General features: G+C 36.3%; 2 protein-coding genes and 1 long non-coding RNA gene across 10 annotated transcripts in view; all 3 read right to left on the bottom strand.

Moving 5' to 3' along the window:
- The window catches only part of LOC306996307, an 85,593-nt gene extending 81,427 nt beyond the window's left edge, over positions 1-4,166 (bottom strand). The window contains exons 1-2 of the long non-coding RNA XR_013797046.1: positions 4,103-4,166; positions 3,771-3,854 (exon numbers count right to left, since the gene is read on the bottom strand). This is a non-coding gene — a long non-coding RNA (uncharacterized lncRNA). The remainder of the gene's footprint in view (positions 1-3,770; positions 3,855-4,102) is intronic.
- A 1,006-nt stretch (positions 4,167-5,172) lies between these two features.
- zdhhc23a (zDHHC palmitoyltransferase 23a) lies at positions 5,173-22,927 on the bottom strand. Of its 7 annotated transcripts, XM_079608646.1 has the most exons (11): positions 22,169-22,666; positions 20,496-20,866; positions 19,520-20,170; positions 17,551-17,718; positions 7,845-7,980; positions 7,605-7,727; positions 7,293-7,445; positions 6,958-7,182; positions 6,660-6,828; positions 6,397-6,514; positions 5,173-6,285 (listed from the first exon to the last, which is right to left on the bottom strand). In XM_079608646.1, exons 2-11 carry the CDS (start codon positions 20,615-20,617, stop codon positions 6,186-6,188), a joined length of 1,965 nt encoding a protein of 654 aa, XP_079464772.1. In that variant the 5' UTR covers positions 20,618-20,866; positions 22,169-22,666; the 3' UTR covers positions 5,173-6,185. The 7 variants fall into 7 exon arrangements, 6 of the variants coding, with proteins under 6 accessions (XP_079464772.1, XP_079464777.1, XP_079464776.1 ...); XM_079608651.1 differs by lacking the exons at positions 17,551-17,718; positions 19,520-20,170; positions 20,496-20,866; positions 22,169-22,666 and adding an exon at positions 9,456-9,590; XM_079608650.1 differs by lacking the exons at positions 17,551-17,718; positions 19,520-20,170; positions 20,496-20,866; positions 22,169-22,666 and adding an exon at positions 8,338-8,499.
- On the bottom strand, positions 10,124-13,525 carry LOC306996306 (uncharacterized protein). Of its 2 annotated transcripts, none has more exons than XM_079608657.1 (4): positions 13,299-13,525; positions 12,233-12,553; positions 10,632-10,723; positions 10,124-10,383 (listed from the first exon to the last, which is right to left on the bottom strand). In XM_079608657.1, exons 1-4 carry the CDS (start codon positions 13,378-13,380, stop codon positions 10,258-10,260), a joined length of 621 nt encoding a protein of 206 aa, XP_079464783.1. In that variant the 5' UTR covers positions 13,381-13,525; the 3' UTR covers positions 10,124-10,257. The 2 variants fall into 2 exon arrangements, with proteins under 2 accessions (XP_079464783.1, XP_079464784.1); XM_079608658.1 differs by having other exon boundaries at positions 10,124-10,380.
- Positions 22,928-23,069: the final 142 nt, after the last annotated feature.

The raw sequence follows: 23,069 nt of genomic DNA, 5'->3' as shown, positions 1-23,069 counted from the left end.
GCGTTGCCAGTTTCAGCGATGTTCCCTTGATACTTAATGAAGTCTGACAAACTTCTTTTCCCTCATTGTGTTCCAGTTATTTTTCCCCGCTCCATTTAAGAGAAGCCCAATGTAGCTAAATTTGCCACCGCCGCACAAAAGCACAGGTCAGAGTTTTCATATTTATTGCACAGTCGAGGAGCACAGCCTATAACACCGCTGGCAACGTCGGCTGTTTCTCAGGCAGCTCGTGTTGTTGTTCATGCTTCAGGTTTGAGTAGTTTTGATTGCAGTCATTAGACGTTCCACAACTTTAGTTCCAAGAACTAAAGGTCACAGCGGCCTACAGGACAAGGTCTGTGGTGTCTCAAACACATGCACTGATTTTACTTACTGCCATCCAGTGGAAGATGTACAGTATCAAAAAATAATAAAAAATAATAATACATATATAAAAAGCCCTTGATGTAAAGTGTAATATATATATATTTATTAAATATAATATTTAAAGCACTTATCATTTCTAAATTAATATGGTCCAATAGCAACAACTGGTGTAAAGTTTCAGATTTGGCTGATTAGCCTGTCAATGCAATGATGACCGTCTTTCATGCTCACAAAAAGTCCGCAAATCAGCCTGAATTGGTCAAATTGGTGGAAATCGCTGGACAAATTACAAAGAAAACAACTTACACATTCAGATATGACCACTTTTCAGTCATGCACACGCCCAATCGAAACTGTGAGCAAGGCATTTTGGCAATCACACAAATCATTTTAATTTAAGATTAATGTAACAATACACACCAAATAGCAGTTAGTAACAAATACAAATATATGTGCTTACTGTAGGCCTATATTATTATTATTCTTTTTTTTTAAATTAAGCAAATACCAATGCATAAACTAATAAGAAATTATGATGTGACTTTCTTTTAATAAATTAGTATATATCAATAATAGAAAAAAAAGAATATTAATATAATCTTATTGATAGTGTAAGGTATATTGTTACACTAATCTGTCTAAATAATATCATTAATTTACATTCACCATTTAATTTTAAAGCTTTAAACAGGGAAAAAAAGCTTTAGCCTTCTGCGTTGTAGACTACACAATGATTTGAAATTTAAATTAATTCAAGGGAAAACTAAACAACATTAATTACTATGGAAAGAAAATGCAAACCATGTTGTTGATGGTCGTGTGCATAAAAAAAACAGAAGCATGGAAAAAAGAGAAAGTAAACTTGGCAGAACAGAGATGTCATTGTTACAGAACTTCTGGAGAAAAAGGTTTAAAATTGTGTCAATTTGGGTTTAAAAGAAGGATATTTAAAAGAAAAAGAGAGAGAAAAAAAAGCTAATGAAGCTCTGTTCTCCACTCTGTTGTTTTGTTGCTTTTCTGACTTGAATGAGTTCTGTCTCTGGAGTGAAGACTGTACTCTGTACCAGCAGGGGGCGCTGTTTTAAATGTTATATTTAAAAAGCAAAGCAAGTCAATAAATGGCTGCATCCAGTATTGCATACTTCTTTACTATATAGTAGGCAAAAAAACAGTAGTGGCAAGAGTAGTATGTACAAATTCACGGTCCTCATAAAAGAGTAGGCATACTTTTTTAGTGGTTGCAAAGCAAGTACTTATTTACCGGTAAATGAAGTAGGCCTACCTAACTACTCGTGAGTATATGAGGTTTTGAATGCAGCCAATGTTTAACTCTGTACATGCTAAAAGGTGCTGCAGCATTTTCTCCTTAGTGGTGAGAAAGAATATCTTTTACAAGCAATTCCATGCAAATTGAAAAATTTGAATAGTTCATAGTCATGAAAGGGATCTTTATTATGCGGTGACACATTCCTGCCCGCCACACTGGTAAGCTGTGTCTTTTACTATGACATGTCTAATCAAGAAAATCAAAAAGCCTTCCCTCGGTTTACTAAGAAACTCATTACATGGTGAATAGCCTATAACTAACCTCCTTAACCCTAACCCGAAGTCTGAGCAGAAGATTAGCAACCAGCCGACTAAACTGTATTAAAGGCACAATACTGAAAGCTAACAAACATGTAAACATTTGTTTCCATGAAGTTAGTGAACAGTAGCTTGGACTGCAGTTAGCAGTCTAATGCCTCTTTGAAGAGCCAAATGTGAGAACAAATGTAAGAAATAAAGTCACAACTGCAAGATATGAAGTTGCAATTATGAGCATGAAAACACAATATAATATACTGTAAAAGAGACAAAGTACCACAACTAGCCTACACTACAGCATCAAAGCTGCAATACAGTGTTCAGAGGAAGGGCCAGGAATAGAATTAAATTGTCATTACATTCAAGTGATGAACATCTATGCATGACAACAAGTCTTTTTTCTTTTAAATAAGTGTTTCCCATCCTTACTGAATCAGGCCCCAATTTTAAAAGCCAGCAAAGATGTATTGTTTGTTTTTATGTTATCTTTCAAATATTCAGACAGTTCACCAAGCACAAAGCGTCACAAACAGGGTGGGGTGCAATTCAGAATTATCTCTTTTTCAATTTATGAGTTAGAAAATTTAATTGTCATCACCCCACATCAAAAAGGCATTAGAGGAAGTGGAATTTACAATTCAACAGGAAATTCAACAGGAGTTTAAGTGTTCTTCCATAGATTTATAAGATATAAAAATAGTATCTATAGATTTCAATACATGCAGTTTCTTACAGGTGACATTTCAAACTTGTCAAGACATCATATTCAAACTTTGTCTTAACAATCCTATGCTTTCTAGATACAAATTACTTATTGCAGTTAAATGTATTTTTAATTCCAGTTCTTTTTAAATAGACTTCCTTAAATTCAAATTAGAATACGAATTCTGCATGTTTGCTACCTCATTTCAAATTCAGAATCTGAATAATTCATTATAGACTTATATTAACTAATAGAAAACAAACTAACAAACTGTCCACTGTGCTGCCATAGGATGTTAAATAAAGTCCGTGACAGCAGAGGGCGCTCTTGCAATAGAAATGTCTTCTAATTCAAATAAATGGATAAGAAACATTTTCCAAGCTAGTTAACGGAATTGTTGTTGTTTTCAGATATGGAAACTAACTTCAGTATACAATTTCTAACCTCGGTTATTAAGAAAAAATGGTCACTGTACAACACAATACTACATGCAATGCAAATAGGAAAAGTAAAGTGACAAAGCAGTTTTATACATGTTCAAAGCCAGTCAGGCACTCTCACGTGAACTCCACTAGCTGCACTGGATTCAGGGTAAACAACAGAATTAAATATTGAAAACAAATCTAACATCAGATCATTCCTGGACTCATCGCTGAAATTCATCATGAACAAATGTTCAAGACATATAATCAAAGCAAATGCTGTAAGAAATGACTTATGTGACTAATACTTGATAACCATGGAGCTGAAAAAGTCTTAAGCTGACTGATATTATAACTAGAAGCTGCTTACAACAGCAGTGGAATGGCAAAGCTAAGCACATGACTCAGAATGACTCTCTAACACGCACACACAGCATTTACTGACCTCTCATGTTTACAGCTCAAACTTCAAAGCCAAGCCAAGTAGCGTTGTTTCAATGTCTAGGCACGTATAACCAACAAGTTTCTTTTGATTAAAAAAAAATTTATTTGAATCAAGAAACTTCTACAACTTTTGAAGCTACGTAGGCCTATGTATTTTTCACCAACTCTGAGTTCAAAGGTGCCAAATGCACACCAACCAACAAAATTAATACGTGCATATGTGTTGTGCATAGGCTACTGTACATACATACATTGAGTACCCTTGTCCTTGTTTCATCAGATCTTGAAGCATCAACGTTAACATCCCAGCTTGGAACTTTCTCCGCAGCCTGGCCCTGTATATTGAGAAAGGGAAAGAAATATATATTAGGCCTACTTACATACTAGCCTTAGCACCTACGTGTCTTATATTTTATTATTGTGCTTAAGATTTTTGAACACTCTTTCTGTATATTTTAATATGTATACATTATTTATAAATAACTATCCATTTGTTATATAATTTAAAAATAATAAACTTTTTCAGTGGACAAACAAACGTTTAAAAATGTTAACTTATTTGACTGACAACAAAAGTACGAACCTGCAGCGCTTTTGACGTCATTCTATGTTTTAATGCAAGAACAAACATAAATTGTGTTTTTGACAACTGCAGCTACTTTAAAAGCACCAAGTGTAATTAAACAAACGCGGATTTACTTCAATAATTACGTTCTTGATAGAAGGGGAAAGCATTATCTGGCGTTGTTTACAGCCTCCCGCCAACAGCGCCAACCACACTGTAGGCCTACTGCTTGAGATGCGCGCGCATACCTTGCGGTGCAACGGTTTTTAGATGTACGAGGTAAGATTCAAAGATAACACTTTAGGCTTAGAAGTCTTTCTTTTAACTTATCATGGCGCCTTTAAAATGATGCAGGAAATGTTGAAAAAAGGTTGGCACAATGCTGAAAGACATTCATAGTGCATGTTTACATTGAAAGAAAATGCAGTGGAACCACTGATCTATATAATGTCATTCTATAACGTTATAAATCAGTGAGTGGGACGCAAAAACGCGTTCTTTAAGTTATTTTATTTATCAAGTCACAATAAAAAATAGAACATTTAGTGATTGCCTATATTAATCTGAAAATGTTATGTAAAAAAAAAAAAGCCAGAACAGAGCTGGGTGCAGGTATGACGTGATTTTGTAGGCCAACTGGCAGTTATTAGCATCATGCTGCCTCCCTTGACAAAAAAAATAAATATATAGGATTTTCCAATAGGCTTGCACGTTTTGTCTTTTAAGATCATTATTTTTTACACAAATTTTATTAATTTTGAAGCCTAAATGCATAAACGAACTAGGCCTACACCACAGACTCACGAATTCAACGACACCATCAGAAGCTTCCAACAACTTTAGTTTTTATCTTAAAACATTTTCCCAAAACGTTTGAGTCAGAACAGTTTGTAAAAGCACAATTATAACGATGCTGTAAAAGCAGACTTAGTGTACCTTATTAGCGTGATGATGTTTCAACAGCCTCTAATCGCATTTAGCCACTTGTTAGCAATTTTTTTCAAGACACAACTACTTCAAAAAAAAATCATAAGTGGGGTAATATTGATGTATTTTATGTTGTAGAATAAAACATGAAAAGTGTATTTAGCTTGTGTTAACCACAGACTTTATTTCAGCTTTTAACCAAAACCCCATTTAATTCAGATTTCAAGACAAAATAACCAGAGATTTATCAGTATGTAACCTTTTGTTTAATCATGATTTAAAGAACATATTTTCAGCTCAATTAAGGAAAATGTAAGTTTGCATGAGTTAATCTAATAATTTTGTTTACAGCTGAAATTAAGCTTTATAGTATTCTGCAACCTTTAGCACATTAGTTTGATCTCTCTGTCACGGTCAAACATCTTGTTTGAAATTTAAAACTACAGTCTACTGCCTGACACTCTTAATATCTATAGGGCGAGTAGGTTACACAGCATAGCATTTATGCAGTACAATGAGAGAACGTCTTAATCCAGTCCTTTTAACAGCAATGAGAAAGTGGATTTATACACCATAAAGTTACAATGCTCCTCACAGAAAAGAAGGCCCAAGCTATATTTTTTAAACCACATTATGGGCTTCTTGCAGAAAGATCACTTTTGTATGAGATCCCATGTTCGCAGAAACAGACTCCCATAGCTTTTCAAACAAGCAAGTTTAATATTTACCCTTTTATAGGTCAAGATAAAGCACAGCATTTGTACACATTCTTGTAACACTCAAATACAAGCCAGGTATAAACATGTAACATTGCTCAAAAGATTGTCAAATACAGTGAAACTATTGCAATAGAAAACAGTTACAGGATCAAGAAGGGGAAAACGGCTAAAAACAGAGATTAGTGCATTCCAAGACAGCTTTAAAAAAAACACTATAGAAGAAACTTGCTACGAACATTGGCAGTGTTTCAAATTAAAACAATAAAATTATTTTTAAAAACACAAAATAAAACCAGGCAAAGCAAGTAGTGTCCTAAAGAAAAAAAGCATTTAAGTCCAACTAAAAATGCATCACAATATTTAATAAAAAACAAAACGGTAGAATAAAAAAAACATTTAAATTAAAAGAAACCACAAAGGCCAATAAACTGGTATTTCCAGAAGGCCCAGTGGCCTTATACTAGAGGATAGCTGCCAGCTGTTGCAATGCCACAATGGTTCTTTCGGTCTTTAGCCATGTAGATGTAGCCTTTGTTACCCCATTTCTCAGTCCAGCTAAAGATACAGAACAAAGCATGCATTTAAGGTTGTGCCTGCAATTTTAAGTGTTATTCAAATCAAACGTGCGCATCATTAAGAGGAAATCAGAAGTAGGCTAAATCATACCTGTTCTTTACAATCCAGTATTGCTTCCCAGCAACATCAGCACCCTCATAACCATAACCAACCACCAAGACTCCATGGTCAAGTTCTTCACTGCTGCACTCCTTCTCATAATAGATGCCTAGAGAAGAACATTTAGAAAGAAATTAAACCACAAAGAGACTGTCAGTTTGATTTAGGTTAAGGCAAGTCATGTAGTTTTGTAATGGCTGTGCATACAATAAAATAAAAAATTTAGTATGTTCTCAGGGTTATCAACCACCTACCAGACTGATAGAACTGGAAGGATTCATGTGCAGCATCAATAGCAACAGCTACAGGACCCACAGCAGCAACAGCCTTCATCAAAGCATGCTCTTTACCACTGGGAATGTCCACGAAACCAGTGTCATTACCAGCATTATAACGGGGGTCGTAGTGGCATGGCTGATCATCCTGGGAGCACAAAAGACATTGTACATTACATGTGATGTTAATAAATACTCAGATACATGGGTTGAAAAGGGCCTTGACACTAACTTCACTATAGCATCTCCAATCAGAAAGAGCTAAACTGATTTTTACCGTTGCAAGGTAGGGATATGACTCCTCAGAATCCAGCCCATTGTTGTCTTGTACATACTGGAAGGCCTGGTCCATGAGGCCTCCATTGCAGCCTTGATTCCCCTCCGGCCTAGAACAGTCCATCAAGTTTTGCTCACTCAAAGAAACCAGCTTTCCCGTTTTACGGAACAGCTGACCCTCCAAGGCACCCGTTGAGCTGAAAGCCCAGCAAGATCCACATCGTTTCTAGCATCAGGAAAACAGAATTTGTTACCAAACAGTGAATCAATACATACACATTTTACATTAACAGATGCAGAATAAAAAATAAAAAAACAGTTTGAGAAATTGCTTACTTGGTCTTTAACACGGGTAACATAACCCTTCTCTCTCCAGTCAACTTGTTGGGGGGCTTCAAAAAAGCTGGGTTCCATAAACAATGAGCCTTTTGACTTCCGGTTGGGGTCATGACTGTAACCATTCATCGCCTGTTTGAACTCATCATTTGTCTAAGAGGGAGGATACAAACAAAAAACTTCATTTAAAAAATGCCTAGCAGACAAAAAAGATAACGATTGTTCCCAGTGGTGATCAAGTATGAATATTATTATATTTTACAACAGATCCACTCACAAAATGCCACCAAAAAATAAATAAAAAATGCTTACCATGTCACCAAATTGGTTCATGCCCAGTCGGAAGGTGTGTTTGCCCACAGAGTGCTCAAGGTTGTGCAACTCAATTTTTTTGAAGTTCTTCTCCCACACCGTTCTCCTCCAGCCCTCTTCTTTCTGAAGAAGCAGACATTTTAGCCATTGCAAAATAGAATTTCTGTATAAAGACATGCATTGCTTTTCCTTTGTGTTGAAGCTGATGTCTGGTTACAAGCTCTAGTTAGTGCTACCCACCTCGTGGTAGTTTTTTTCATGCCAACTCTTCCAGAGGTGCCAGTGGTCATCTAACTGCTGGTCTAAGCTTGGAGCAGCAAACACTGCGCTCATGCATAGCGTGAGGAGCGAGGCAAACATCATCCTGCCTGGAAGCCTGTGACAGAAGAAAACAAGACTCAATTTAAAGGAATGTCACAGAGGTGAGTTACACAGACTATAGCAGTAAACATTTTATCCTATAACAAGGAGCAAAAGTGTGTCCTCAGTGGACATTCCAATAGTTATTCCATGTTAAGAACACACTGAACATGTACAGGTAACAAAGCCACACATACAACGCATAATAAATCGTTCAAAATGTTAGATAATAGTTAGAAAGCTTATTTTTAAGTTAAGTTTAAACAAGCAAAGCAAGCACAAGTTTTTTTTACTAAGGCACAACATTTATCCACAAAACCCAGGTAGCCTAAATATAATTTGAGCAACTCCGAAATTAGAAGAATAAACGTACCTTTCACCAACGGACGAAATGATTGACTGTCATTGTTTACAACTGAGTGGTTTTTAAAGCGTGCCTGAACATAGAGGCGTCATCTCATTGGCTGAGGGTGATGATAAGCCAAGTGTTTACAGCCAATCATGTGAAGCAAGAATCTCATCCATTCATGTGATCAAGCATCACAAGATCGAGCACTCATCACTGAGACAGGGCTTGCACTAACAAGATTAAAAGTTACATCCTCGTTTACAATTTAATTGTAAATAAATGTATTAATTGCTGGTTAATTAAAATAATGTATTGTGTTTATGAGACACATTGTGTTTATGTATTGTGTTTGGTGCTTTGCTCTCTTCTGTGCACATTTTGCACAAGTTTGTTTGTGCTTGTCAAAGAAGTGTGTGTCTGTGTCTGACAAACCCAACATGCTCAGGCAGAACATAATCAAAGTGAAAACACTTAAAATTCCCTAACTAAGCGTTTGAAACATAATCAGTGGCTTGTGTTTTGCCTCTTAAAATACCATATTTAGCAGCCACAGTACTTCTTGGCATTATGCTTGATCTTGGCCTTTCAGTTGCAGAGAAGTGCACATGTGACATCATTTGCATACAAATTGTCTTACTTTTCGAGTTAAAACTTTTTGCTCTTATTATGTCTAACATGTACTGAATATCATTTCTGAATTTCCATGCAGGAACATCTCTAAAAAGTTTCATGAAATACAGTGTTATATAGTCTCTAAGGATGAGGGCTTGAGTGAGTCGCTATTAAATGGTATTAAAACAAAGGATTTGTTTTTTAATAAATTCACTAATTAAACAATCCTTTGACAGTTAGCAAAAAATACCGTAAAACCTCATATTTCTTACATTCAACATAGTAGAAACATGGCAGAAAAACTAAAATAAAAAAAATCTGTGGTCTGATAGCGAGAATCTAAATTTACATATAAGCCAGTATATATAGTTTAACAATGGCAAAACCTTGGTTAGACCCTAAAGACACCGGATGTTACCTGTCTCGCTTTGCATCACGTCATACAAATAATTATGTTGCTTTGTACAAAACCTCTTTATTTGTTATTTTTTCATTTCTGAATAGAAAGCAGTGACATGAGATGTGTTTACCTGTATTAGGTGTTAATGACTGCATTGTGTGCCTGCATGATTAATTAGGTCAATCAGTAAATGATGTCATCAGAACTTGAAAGGAGCCAGAACAAAGTGGAAGAGTGGAAGAAAGAGTGGAAATCAGACTTCAAATGATGAAAAAAGCAATCATTCTGCTCCTCCTGCCTATGAACTGTTTAAAATAGAAAGATCACTCAGAAGTCAGGAAGTTCATCAGAAACTGAATAAAATGTGCCACATGTAACTTATGCCATTTCTCAACTCACAAAAAAGGAAACTTCAGTTGTAACATTTGGTAATTTATAAAAATAAAAATAAAACAGTTATTTTATGCAATGCAGCCTTGCCTGACTTAGAATCATTTAACACACTGCCACCATCTGAACAACAAGGGTAATGCAAGTTGGTTATGGTATAAATTATGGTGATTTTTTTACACTTTTGACCTCGGCAGTTTACATTGATTATTATCCTAACACTTCAGACCAACATAGAAGGACCAACATAATCACAATTACAAATCATGGACTTCTTTTAAATTACTTTCTTTTTTTCTTCTTCTTCTTTTTTTTACACAAATTCATCAAACTTGTGGCCAGATCAATGGCCAAAACTTAACTGCCAATAAATTCTAATCATCCCAATCATTATCATCATTTTTTCTCCCCAGGTCACTTAATGTTATGATGATGGGAAAAGAACAACATAACACCATATTTTCTCCATAGGATATTTATTTGATGTTATTAAAAAACAGTCAATTTATTAGAGTAAATCCATTATTTGTAGACATATTAAGTTAAGTCATTTTCAGATAATTGTGGTCCTCATTCTGCATATCTTCCTCACTCTGTGTGCGTGTGCTCTTGGGTTTGTTGGACTGACCACTGGGAAGGCCATTCAATGCTGAGTTACTTCTCCTCTTCTGGTGGAAGAGACATTGGTTGAGATAAACATTTGGTCTGGCACATGCAAGAACCTGACTTTACTAAGACACATTTATAGAAGACATTCCAGGTCTTTGTTATAAAGGTGGTATACATTCAACATTATTCATGAAAAATTAATTAATTCCTTCTAAATCATTCACTGAACCATTCAGTCATCTTTTTTATTCTTCATCTTGTTTTCTTTCTTTTTTTATTAGAATGTGAACGAGTTTGAGATTATTACCTTATAGCAAACCACTCCAGCGATGATTCCACATAGTACTAATAAACCCATGCCACAACCCACCGAGATTATCACTGATGTGATGGGGAGACCTGAGAGAAGATTAAAATGTTATGTTAAATGTTAAAATATTCATGTTTCTCTATTATCATTCTTATTAATGCAACAAAAAAAGAGATACAGAATAAAACTGTCAGTTGCTGTAGCCAGAATAATTCAAAACAATATTGTAAACATATTCACAGAACCGGTACATTTTACAACTTAAAACTAATAAAAAAGTAAAAAATATTTTTTTGTAATCTCACCCTAACATGTCATCCACTATAATGTCACAGGTGGTATACAGAGAAAACCCCATGAAGAATAAAAGTTCACAAAGCTTTTCCACTAGTCGAGCTAAATTTATGGAAGGTGTACACAGTGGCATGTACGCAAATAAGAAACACCATCATGGTAACACATGTTGATACTAAAATATTCCAATAAACATTACCAACATAAGATGTTACATTAAACCCTTATGTACATAACTAATAAGAAAAACAAAAAGAAACCAGTAAAAATCAGGGAATTCTGGGAATGTCAGGTTATGGGAATGTCAGGTTCTGGGAATGTCAGGTTTTTTCACTGTAAATTAAGATGATTTTTTTAACTTCCGAAAATGTTATATTTAACAGTATTTTACTGTAAAATGACAACATGTACGGTTAGATTTATTACAGAAAACTTACCGTTAACCAATTAACAGGTTTTTGCTGTTGCATTTGGTCTTTTACAGTTAAAACTACAATATTGTTTACAGTGTATACCGTGTATGCTCTGCGCTTAGTTCTAGTTCCTGTACCTGTTTCCATTGTTCTCGTTTTCCCGCCACTAGTTTGTTTATGGTTAGTGTTCTGCTTCTGTTTCTGTTAATTAGATTCCCATGTAAGCCCTCAGTTTCCTGTTTCGTTGTTCTGGCGTCAGTGTTCTGCGTGGTTATGTTATTCTCCTGTGAGCTCCTCAGTGTTTATTTTGGATTTATTAAAGACTGTGTTTTTGTTCTTACTCCGTCATGCGCTTAATACAGCAATACTTGTGACAGTGTCCCAGGGGCGTAGAATTTAGTAGGGACGCTAGGGACGTGTCCCTAGCAATAATTTCGATCAAACCTTAAAATATATCTCCCCGTCCCCACCAATTTCAAAATCAAACCTACGCCACTTCACCATTAGTATCGCGTATGTAAAAGTTTGTCAGAGGTTTGCATTTAGGTTTATGTTATGTCCATTATGTTCTTTATTTTAAGCAAAGAAACAACAAGTGTTACTATTAATTTTTTGTTTTAATTGAATAAGTTCCAGTGGAACCGAACAACAGTGGAACAAAGCACAACACTTTTTTGATGACTGTGTTATGCTTTTTGTGTTATTTACTTCATCTTGATTGAATGTTAAATCAGATATGGGTGTGAATATGGTAAATAGCTATAATGGTTATAATTATAATTTGAATGTATAATTATAAAATGTCATTTGTAGGAACAAAAATGGGTTTATTTTTAGCTAACTGGCAAACCGCATGCCTGGTGTTATGTTGAGGAAGATAATTATTCTTACCCTTTTCTGTCCTTTTCTCTAGATTTATTTTTCCTTGAAGACTCCCTTGCGGGAAAGTGCTGAGTTTATAGCAGTAAGTCACAAAGTCGCTCTCTTGTAATTTTTCCAGTATAACGCTGTGGTTTGATTTGGCAAAAAGACGACCAGCATAGCTGTTGTTAATTATAGTGAGTCCATGGATGGGGCTGAACACAAAAACCTTGTGATCCGGACACCTGCTCCATTCAGCGAGGCTTACTGTCATGTCTCTTGTAACCTTGAATTTAAAAGTCGCACTCCCACCCAAAGGAGCTCGAATCACATCTTCATCTGTAAAGGCCCCTGATAAAACAAAGAGAGAAAGAAGAAAAAATAAGAGCAAGAGAGAAATAAATGGCACAAACAGTAATTTTCAGAACTGAACTGAACAGCATTATTTATCTGCTTTTTCTCAGTTTGATCAGTAAATCTGTTTTTATAATAGGTGTAAAAAAAAGAGAGAGCTCTGTCAGGTGTTTGTAAACCCGTATTTGCTTTCTCTTCCTGTATAACTGCCCCAGTTTCCTTCTTTTAACAGTTCAGTTGAGTTCTTCATTAAAATATATTTCATTGTATACATAACAATATTAATACACCACTCTTCAAAAGTTTAAAGAGGAATACATTGTCTTTTCTTTTTTTAAGAAAAAAGTAAACTTTTGAACTTTATATTCATAAAATAAAATTATCATGATTTCCACAAGATAATATTAAGCAGCAACTGGTTTCAACATTGATATTAAGAAATGTTTCTTGCGCACCAAATCAGCATTTTAAAAATATTTCTGAAGGATCATGTGACACTGAAGACTGCTGAAAGTGTAGCTAGCTCATGCCATAGGAATACATTTATAGGAATATATGTGAAAATATATTAAAACAAAAAACAGTTTTTTTAAATTACTTTTTTTACTGTATTTGTGATCAAATAAATGCAGTCTTGGTTCACATACGAGACTTCTTTCAAAAACATCATCTGACCCCATAACAAAAACCATAGTAAAGCCTCTCTCTGTCTGCATGTGTGTGTCTCAGTCACATCTCATACCTGTTATAAGAGTTATGAAGAGTAACAGGTGGGTCCGGTGTTGTTCAGTTAATAGAGATGGGTTCGTCTGTCCGATCCTCATGGTGTCTTGCGCTATGCTGGACGTGTGATGTCGTCTAATGCTTTTTTTTCAGCATAGAGAGAAAGTAACCACAAAAACAACCCTGCATGTAGCTCTACAGTCCATAAGGTGTGGGCTAGGGTTTCAGTAAACCTTATCAAAAACAACTTCCTGTAAAGTACCTCATCTAAGAACTAGAACCCTTACGAACAAGAAGTTTATTCAAGTGTGCAAGTAGCCTATACTTCTTTTAAACTAAAAAATAAGAAAGTATACTTTCAGTCTACTTTTTATGTACTTCTCAGAAATATACTTCAAATTGCACTTAAGTATACTTGACTTTAACAGAAAAGTCTAAGTATATTTGGCATACACTTGTTGATCGAGATATACTTAAAAGTGTAATTAAGTATTCTAAGTATTCTTGGCTTGTACTTGTGTTTACTATTATGATTGAGTAGCTTATTAAAAAAAACATATTACACACTGTCTTATAAACTTACCAACATTCAAAGTTAAAGGTATTTTTCATAAAATTAACTTGAAGTAGTATAGGGCCTATTTCTTTTTCGTAAGGGAAGAGCTACGATTGTAACTAAGAATTCTATAGTTTTTAAAGTAGCCAGAGATTGATACTCTTTGTACTGCAATTTGTTTAAAAAAATGTTTAAACTGTGCATTGTTCATTTCAACCTTTATAAATGTGCAGTCTAAAGCACTTGTGCAAATATGTTCTTGTGTTTTCTCCTTGTTTTGATGTTGTACAGATGCAATTGGGCTATAAAACCACTTCCTGTTTCTATCCGCTGCATAGGTAGGTCACTCATGACCTTTTTGCATAATCAACACAACCAATGTCTCATACTCTAGTGAGTGGAATAGGCTATATATGTACTGTAAATAACAGAATTCATTTAAACACATTATCTTTATTATTACACATGACAATAAAGAACTGTAAAGTAGCTACACCATAACTTAACACACTGTTGTTCAGTGAGCACTGAACACAGATGTCATTACAGAAAAGTGTACCACCATTTGTCCTGAGAGAGTACCCTACAAATAGCAGCATATTTACATTTACAAGTATTATACATTTGGTGTAAAAAAAATTTTTTTGGTTTACTAGCACTTGGCAGGTTGATAAATCTGTGTTCTTCCTAATTTTTTTTCCCTTCCAGATTTAGAGGGATAATAAAAAAAATAAAAAGATCATTATTTAATCAGCCACACATCATTTTAAACCTGTATTACTTTCTCTTTTTGTCCTACGAAACACAAAAAACATACTTACATTTTTTTTTTTTTTTTGTCCATATGATGGTGTCTAATGTTGTTTTGAATTTCATTGGTTTTCTGTGAAAGACAAAAGACTTTCATTGTAAGGGCAAAATCAGTTGGTTTGGAACAACATAGAGTGAGTATATTGGACATTGGTCACCACTTTATGGACAAACACCACAGACATTTTTCAAATGATCCTCTCCTTTAAATGATTACAGAATTTTTATAATTTTTGGGGGAACTATCGTTTTAAGGTTTCAATAGTGTCCCACTTTAAAAAGGAAATATCTACACAAAAATTGTCTGTCTCTATTCAACACCCGCATCCTATGAAACATCAAGTGAACTTTGAAATAACACGAAGGTGAGTGATTGATGAAAGAACTTCATGAGTGAACTATTTTAATATTTTAAATATAATATTTATAAAGTCAAGTCGTCACCTTTATTTATATAGCGCTTTTTACAATACAGATTGTTTCAAAGCAGCTTTACAGTGATAACAGGAAAATTATGCAGCAAAGGTTGTTTTGGCTGTAAAGTCATTGTCTTGTTTAAGTAAGTTCAGTGTTGATTCATTTCCATTGTAAAAATCATTAGTTATTAAGTTCATTTATCTATACAGCAGCTCTGAGAAAACAGTAATGTCATTCAAGTTCAGTTCTCATACGGTGTTGTCAACCATTGTCATAAAAATCTATAAATATCTAACAATCACTAAAACATTTTCTTAATTGAAATAATGCAGGGACATTTCAGGTTGTGACATTTATTTTCTGGGCTTTGATCATCAGATAAAACTTATATTACTAATATTCACACTTGTCATTAAAACACATACACTTGATTTGCTACTAAGATTACAAAGTTACCTACTCATGTTTGATCATTGCAACATGTTGCATTCATACAATCAGATTATATGCTATAAAGTTACACCCTTTATGGGCAAAGATTAATTATATATGCGACCAGGCAGTTTAATTTCGTGAAATATCTGCTGTGGTTGCATAACACTTTGAACCTTATTGAATATGCCCATACTCCGATGAGCCAAAACATTATGACCACCTGCCTAGAATGCTGTTGGTCCTCCGTGTGCAGCCAAAACAGCGCTGACCCACTGAGGCATGGACTCTACAAGACCCCTGTCGCCATCCTGTGGTTTCTGGCACCAAGACATAAGCAGCAGATCCTTCAAGTCCTGTTGTGAGGTGGAGCCGCTGTGGATCGAACTTATTGGTCCAGCACATCCCACAGATGTTCAATTGGATTGAGATCTGCACTGTAAAAAAAGCAACTACATATTTTTCAGTTTACGAAACCGTTTGAGTCTCAAATGTGATATTAAAATCCATATCAGACCAACAGAATTCCCCCAAATGTTGTCTCAACTAAGAAAAAATAACTTCATATTGCTGAAAGGTAAATTGTTTGTGACTCATCTTTTAAATTTGTTGATTGTCATCATTCTATAGGTTTGTGTGTCAAGTGTTGAGGCCTACACTGTGGGGATTTTGGAGGCTGTTCCTCAAACCAGTCCTGAACATTTGTGTGCAGTGTGGCAGGTTGCACTATCTTGCTGAAAGAGGCCACTTCCACCAGGAAATGCCAGCAAAAATCTTTAGGTAGGTGGCATCTGTCAAATTGACGTCCAGATGAACGGCTGGACCCAGAGTTTCCCAGCAGAACATTTCTCAGAGCATCACACTCCCTCCATCGGCTTGTCGTCGTCCCACAGTTCATCCTGGTGCCATCACTTCCCCGGGTAAACCGCCACCTTCTTCCACTGCTCTAAGGTCCAGTTCCGACGGTCACTTGCCCATAGGTGGTGGACAGGGAGTGACACCCTGATTGGTACGGGCTACGCACCCCCATACGTAGAAGTGTGTGATGCACTGTGCATTGACACATTCCTCCCATAACATTCATTAAATGTTTAGCCATCTTACAGTGTTGGGCGCCCAACACCTTATCGCTGGTTTGTGGTTTGTCCCTCCTCGGACCACTGTTGGTAAATTCACCACTGCTGACCAGGAGCAACCCACAATCCTTGTCGTTTCAGAGATACTTTGACCTAGTCGCCTTGCCATAACAATTTAACCCTTATCAAAGTCGCTCAGATCTTTATTCCCGCCCATATCTTCTGCATCCAACACGTTTGCTTACCATCTAATCAACCCAAACCTTAATATGTGGCCTTGTTAGGAGATAATCAATAATATTCGCCTTGACTGGTCATAATGTTTTGGCTCATCAGTGTACATGACGACTGGAATAACCCCCACCCCAAAAAATACTAAAAACACAAGCATTAAATATGTTTTCATCCATTTAAACTGACTGCCTAGAAGTTCCTGCTTGCCAATTCCATACTGTCCATAATAAGTACCGTTCTGCCTGATGCAAACAAGGTATAAATGTGTCAACCAACTTTTTAGGCCTACAGTTGTGTTCAACATATCGCATCATTAAGGCTTAAATACTACCCATTAGTCCCTTGTGTCATACCATGTCTGTGAAGGGGAAGGGGGATTCATTCTCATCCGTGTTCATTGTGAGGAACTGAATCCAGTTCTGGAGGAAGCCTCGTGAATAGACACCAGTCTCCACCACCAGGCCACAAAAGCGCCGTCTGCCCGTTTTGTTGCGCAAAGCGATTTGAGCTTCGCGTTCTGTTACGTTGTAACTGACATTGATAATCTGAAGGATGAACAGGTGGAGCAGACCACCTGTTATGATAGCGCTGTACCACACACATGTAAAGCACAGGGCTGTGCTACACACACAAACACACACAAATGTGTTATATTAGGCTGAAAACACTGCGTATGTGCATATTTTCATTAAACACGTGTATACTACTGTATGTAAAAAATAAAATAAAAGTAGTGGATGGTGTACCTGTATTGGTTGTAGACTCCGGGACAGTATAACATGGCCGTGAATAGACTCTGTCGAGGACATACACTCCGTAACACCAAATTAATCCCGTAGAAGGATGTCAATAGGAAGAGAAGAAGCGTCAAAATGAACTGCCTGTGATTGGCTTGGCCTACACAGCTGTTTATCCTGTCGTGGAGAGTCACACACACAAAGACACAACATGTAAGCATCATGTAAACACGCATACAGACCATATTATGGTATATTAATATACCAAAAACCAAGTCAAGAACAGTTACACTATTTTCTCTCTCTTAAATGTGGCTTTAATAAGAATGACATTTTACAGAATGTTCCTGTTTTTATTTGTGCCTGTGTGTGTTGAAGCAGCACAGAGACAGATTGGCCTGGCGAGATCTCGCTTTACTGTGCTGAAAGCTGCGTTCCTGTGGCCTTTGCACATGTCTCTCCAGCCTGCCCTGCTCCAGTGACGTCTTTTGGGAATCAGCTTGAACATATGCGTGTGTGATTGGGTTAGTGTACACATGTACGACTAGTGTACGAATGAACTAATAGCGTTACTTAGTTATGAAAAGTCATGTGTTTCATTACTTTTGCTTTAGTTTTTATCACCTGGATTGGGCTTGCTTGTTTGTGTTTTTAATAACAACAAAAAAAGTTATATTTTGGCAAATGTAAAGGTCCTTTCACACCAAAAGTGAAATGAATAAGCTTCAAGTTGAAGGAAATGCAAATTCACAACCGTACAGTAGAGGGCGCAGTTAAAAAAAAAACTTTCAGCTGTGCTGCCATTCTGGATTGAAGAAGAATAGGATGGAGAAGAAAATTCAACATCCTTACTCCAGCAATATCTAAAGTCATTTTTGCTTATTAGCATGGTTGAAGTGGATCAACGGACACTGGCTAATTGGTTAATAAAGTGAGATTAAATACATAAAGTAGGCTATATTTGCGTAATTTAGTATATTTAATTATTGCTGTTTATATTTAATTATTGCTATTGCCGTAATAATCTGGGATTGCATTTCACTGTTTTTATTAATTTGAGTAATACTGAATCTGTTTTTGTGCAAGTGAGATGCTCACATTTAGTCTAGAACTACAATAACATCATGTTTACACACACAAAGCCTCTGCACTTATTCTCCGACTATCAGAAATCTCGGTGTGACTTTTGATAGTAGCCTGAAATTTGATAAACAAATTGACAGTGTGGTTGAAGCTATTTTTTTCAGCTACGTCTATTGGCCAAGGTCAAACCATTTTTAAATCGTTCGGACCTTGAGAAAGCTGTTCATGCTTGAATTTAAGATTTTATTGTTTGTTTTTAAAGCTCTCAATGGCCTTGCACCACCGTACATAACTGAGATGTTAACTTTGCGTCAATCAAACAGGGCTCTTCAACAAATCAACTTTTGCTGGAAGTCCCAAGGACAAGGTAAAGACTGGACCGGTGACTGGGTTTTTTCTGTAGCTGGGCCAAGTCTCTGGAACAAGCTACCTGCTGATATACGTACAATCACTGACTTGGGCCTCTTTAAGGCTAAGCTTAAGACTTATTTATTCAGACTGGTTTTTAATTCATAGCAGTTGTTGTGGCATTCTGTGTTTTCTTTGTGGCATACATTTTTTTGTTTTTTGGAAAGCACTTTGGTGCACCTTGAGAGTTGTAGCCTAAAGGGCTGTATAAATAAATGTTGATTGATTTATTGATTAATTGATTGATTGATTCACGATTTCTCTCACAATGGGGACAGAAGAGCTGTCAGTCAATAAATGGAAAATCAAAGTAACGTGCGTTACTTATTTGAAAGTAACTCGGATATTTTGTAGTAAATTTAAAAGTAATGCGTTACTTTACTAGTTACTAGAAAAAAGTAATCTGATTACGTGACTCAACTTCACTCAAGTTACTTGTAATGCGTTACCCTAACACTGCATATAGAAAATGGAATGAGAAACCCACCAAACACAGTGGTGGTCCATCCGTAGGACACATGCCCCACAGATCCTGCAGTGCCCAGCTCTTGGTGGGCGCACCAGTCTGCACACAGGGCATAACTTCTTCTTTCCTTCTTGCTCCCCCTTTGACTGGCTGATTCCATTGCAGGAGGTAGAGTCTCTGGGTAAGTTTGTGCTCTGATTGGTTATAGAGCTACTGTTGATTCCCAGAGCTAATGATTGGGATTTGATAAGGCCTGGTCCCTGTTTGGTGCGCACAAGGGAGATAAGCGTCAACGTCATGCCTGTCGTCACGGTAACCAGCTGCAGATTACTTACGTCTCCTCTGGGAACGATCTCGGTAAGGAAAAGGTAGTACATATAGGCAAGGGAGAATAGTGCCAAACTAAGGAAAAACAATGTGCGTCTTTTCCTTTTGTGAGTCACATAGTAATACCAAAGCACCAGTCCTGGTAGGGCAGTTAAGACTACAACTCCCAAGATACAATTAATTGCCGCAACTCGCAACAGGCCAGGAATTAATACCATGGGAGGTAAAACAGACAGCTCCAATCGAAGGGGTCCTATGGCACAACATGGCAAACCCAAACAATCAGCCATATGAGAGATGAAACGAGAGAAGATGTCTGGCTTGTCTGGCTCTCCTCTGAGTAACCTAATGAGAAGGGATGACAGAGGAAATAAAGACGTTTTCATTGAAAGGAGCAAAACAATTGATGGATTCACCCATAAATTAAAGGTTTGTCATCATTTACACACCTTCACAGACTTTTGTTGCATGGAAAATATAAGCTGCAAATGATCTCATTGTCTGTTCCACAGATAAAAAAAAGCGTTTGGAAAAAACTGAAGGTGAGTAAACGAGGACAAAATGAATTCCTAGAATAATTTTTGTGTGAACTACTCTTTAGAAAGCATATATGAACAAATGCAATGACAAACTTCCGCTGCATGCCATGGTTAAATGGTTGACCTCTGACCTTTCACAGGCATCATCAAGTTCTTCACAGTCACAGCAGCAGTACTCTCTTTGCTGGTCGATGTCTCCACAGCAGCACAGAGGGTCATCTGGATGCGGGGGCTTAAAACGTTCTCGTTTCATCTCTTTATGTCAGAGACAATCTGCTTCCACTGTGAGATCAAGCTTTCTTTAGGATTCGGTTGGATCACATTTATTCAAATAAGTGGAAAGGGTTCATTCATGTTTGGACAGGATTGATTCAGGGCTGTTGGTAGTTTTAGCTGTTAGCTGACATAAGGGATGCAGGAAGATTTCTTGTTCAGCTTACTTGCTGGTCATCTGCTGCTTTTTACATCAGAAGCTTCGTGTAAAAAGCATGTGTTGCACTGGCTGGAAAAAAAGAACAAAATCAGTCCGTTGTCAGTGCTCTCCTTATATCACTTAACAAAAAAAATATTTTCTTGTTGATCTTGATGGTTCTCAAACCATCCACAATGCGCAAATAACACATTTATGAAACTGATTTTATGAATGTGCAAAAAAGTAAGTTCTACAGCCCTTTGACAATATAGTTTTTTTGTCATGATCACTGGCATAAATATATATATATATATTAATTAAAACAAAATGTTGTAGCATAATGACTCATATGGTTGTTACAATTTTCAAGTATTGAATTTAGATGGAAGGGAAGAATTTCTGATTAATCATCTGTCAACTAAATTGGATCATACATCATATAGCTTTAGATAAAATATAGATTTTTGGCTGTAAATAAATTGTGTTATTGTGTAATTTGCAGTAACAAACAAAAAGTAAAGTCAATGCTTAATATATGTTACTTGTAATGCATTTACTCGCTACATCAGAAAAGTAATGTGGTTAGCCTACATAATGCGTTACATGTAATGGTTTACTCGTTACATTAAAAATGTAATCTGATTACATAATGTGTGTTACCTGTAATGCGTTACTTTTCTTGTTACATCAAAAAGTAATCTGATTACATTATGCATGTTACTTGTAATGTGTTACTCCCAACCCTGCTCATTGAGATGAGATTGAAAACACCTAATTGCTAGTTTCTCCAGTCTGAAAACATCAATAGATCAATGTAGGTTTGTTAAATACACACAGTATTGCTGTGTTATCATGCTTAATACAGTATACTGTATCTTCAGTTAAAACCAAAAACGCAAACTGTCCACTCAAGTGGACATCTGAAAAAATGTCTTTGAAAAATATGCATAATTAAAAAAAAAGTTCAAATCTTTCTTTTCATGCCCCAAGAGCAATAAAAACATAAGGGAAAAATCCTGACTGAGGTTGACATTCATGCATGAAAGGGTTAATATCTAAATCTGCTCTTTGTAACTTGAATCAAGGCCATCTGATAATAAAAGTCTCATGTGGATCATATAATTGGGCCATCAAAAAACTTTTCCCTGAGAGGCCGTTCTCCATCATAAGTTGTGGAATAGAGAAAATAATTGAGCAGCATGTGTTTGACATGTTTTAAATTACATTTGATCCCTGGAGTAAAAAAAGGTTTGCCCTTGATTGCGCTGTGATTCAAAATTAACCCTACACAGGATGATTACATTTCTGAAGACCACTTAAAATATATATCAATATTAATTTCATTTTTGAAACCTATCTCAAAATAATATTAGCATAATTTGTTTGTTTTACCTATGGTTTAACAGCCTCAACACAGATGGAAATGCATCCCACACGAAGTTCTTCAGTTTAGCCTACATCTATTTGTGGTGAGTCTTTCCTGATCTTCAGTTGCTCTTGTAGTAGTTTGGAGAAAGAACGGGTCAGTTTGTTTAGCCTGAGATGTCAAGATGTCATCCATGGAAATCCAAATGAAGTTTTCCCCGTAATCCGATTTTTTTTTTCTTTTTTTTTCTGTCAAATGAATAGGCTATTTCCCGTCAGAGAAAGCAGGTGGAAGTCCAGGCGCGTCTTCGTTTCATATAACAATTATTAAAAATGTTAGCAAAATCTATATTTTTAAGAGAATGCCTACATCTAATTCGTTTGCTCCTTAAAATGCCTGCAATAAACAGAAAGGCGCGTCCTTGTATAGGGTGTATCATGTGCAGCTCGTGAAGATTCTCAGAACTGTAAGGAAGGCAAGATAGATAACTCTGCGCGCTCCCGTTCCGGTCTCTCAAATGTTCTGAGAGCAGGCGCATGAGAGGAATCTGTTTACGAGCGTTGTTACCGATAGGGTTGGGTGCCGGGCTGCCGGCGTTGAAAAAGCAAGTTGGCAGGTGTTACCGTGACAGCGAAAACGTGAATCAACGCGGCAAGTTCCCGGCGCGCGTACCGTGCATAACCGGCGGGCCAGACATTGGGTCACAGAGTAGGCTACTTGTGACCTCAAATTTGAACTTACTCACCTGTCACAACCTAACGCTTTTTTCCTTTCTTAGTTTGTGTAAACCTACTTAGGGTTCAGAGTATGCTGTATATTTTCCCCGCATTAATTTCACACATGTCTAGTAGCCTACAAGTATGTGGTTGTGTTTCATTAATACAGTGTATACTTTTTCTGGATATACCCTGAAAGAATGGAAGTGAA

This window comes from Phoxinus phoxinus (assembly GCF_949152265.1).
Source record: "Phoxinus phoxinus genome assembly, chromosome: 3".
NCBI lineage: Eukaryota > Metazoa > Chordata > Actinopteri > Cypriniformes > Leuciscidae > Phoxinus > Phoxinus phoxinus.
The sequence above is the reverse complement of the archived record's forward strand: the minus strand, read 5'-3'. Positions and strand labels throughout refer to the sequence as shown.

Bases quoted from the DNA above. Each gene is read 5' to 3' on its own strand.
- LOC306996306 (XM_079608657.1), bottom strand. From the start codon at position 13,380: ATGAGGATCGGACAGACGAACCCATCTCTATTAACTGAACAACACCGG. The intron at 12,554-13,298 runs GTATGAGATGTG...TTGTTTTATCAG, and splicing joins CTTCATAACTCTTATAACAG to GGGCCTTTACAGATGAAGAT. The intron at 10,724-12,232 runs GTAAGAATAATT...ATCTTCTCTCAG, and splicing joins AGAGAAAAGGACAGAAAAGG to GTCTCCCCATCACATCAGTG.
- zdhhc23a (XM_079608646.1), bottom strand. From the start codon at position 20,617: ATGAAACGAGAACGTTTTAAGCCCCCGCATCCAGATGACCCTCTGTGC. The intron at 6,829-6,957 runs GTAAAAATCAGT...TTGTGCTCCCAG, and splicing joins CATATCCCTACCTTGCAACG to GATGATCAGCCATGCCACTA. The intron at 6,515-6,659 runs GTAGGTGGTTGA...GTTCTTCTCTAG, and splicing joins CTTCCAGTTCTATCAGTCTG to GCATCTATTATGAGAAGGAG.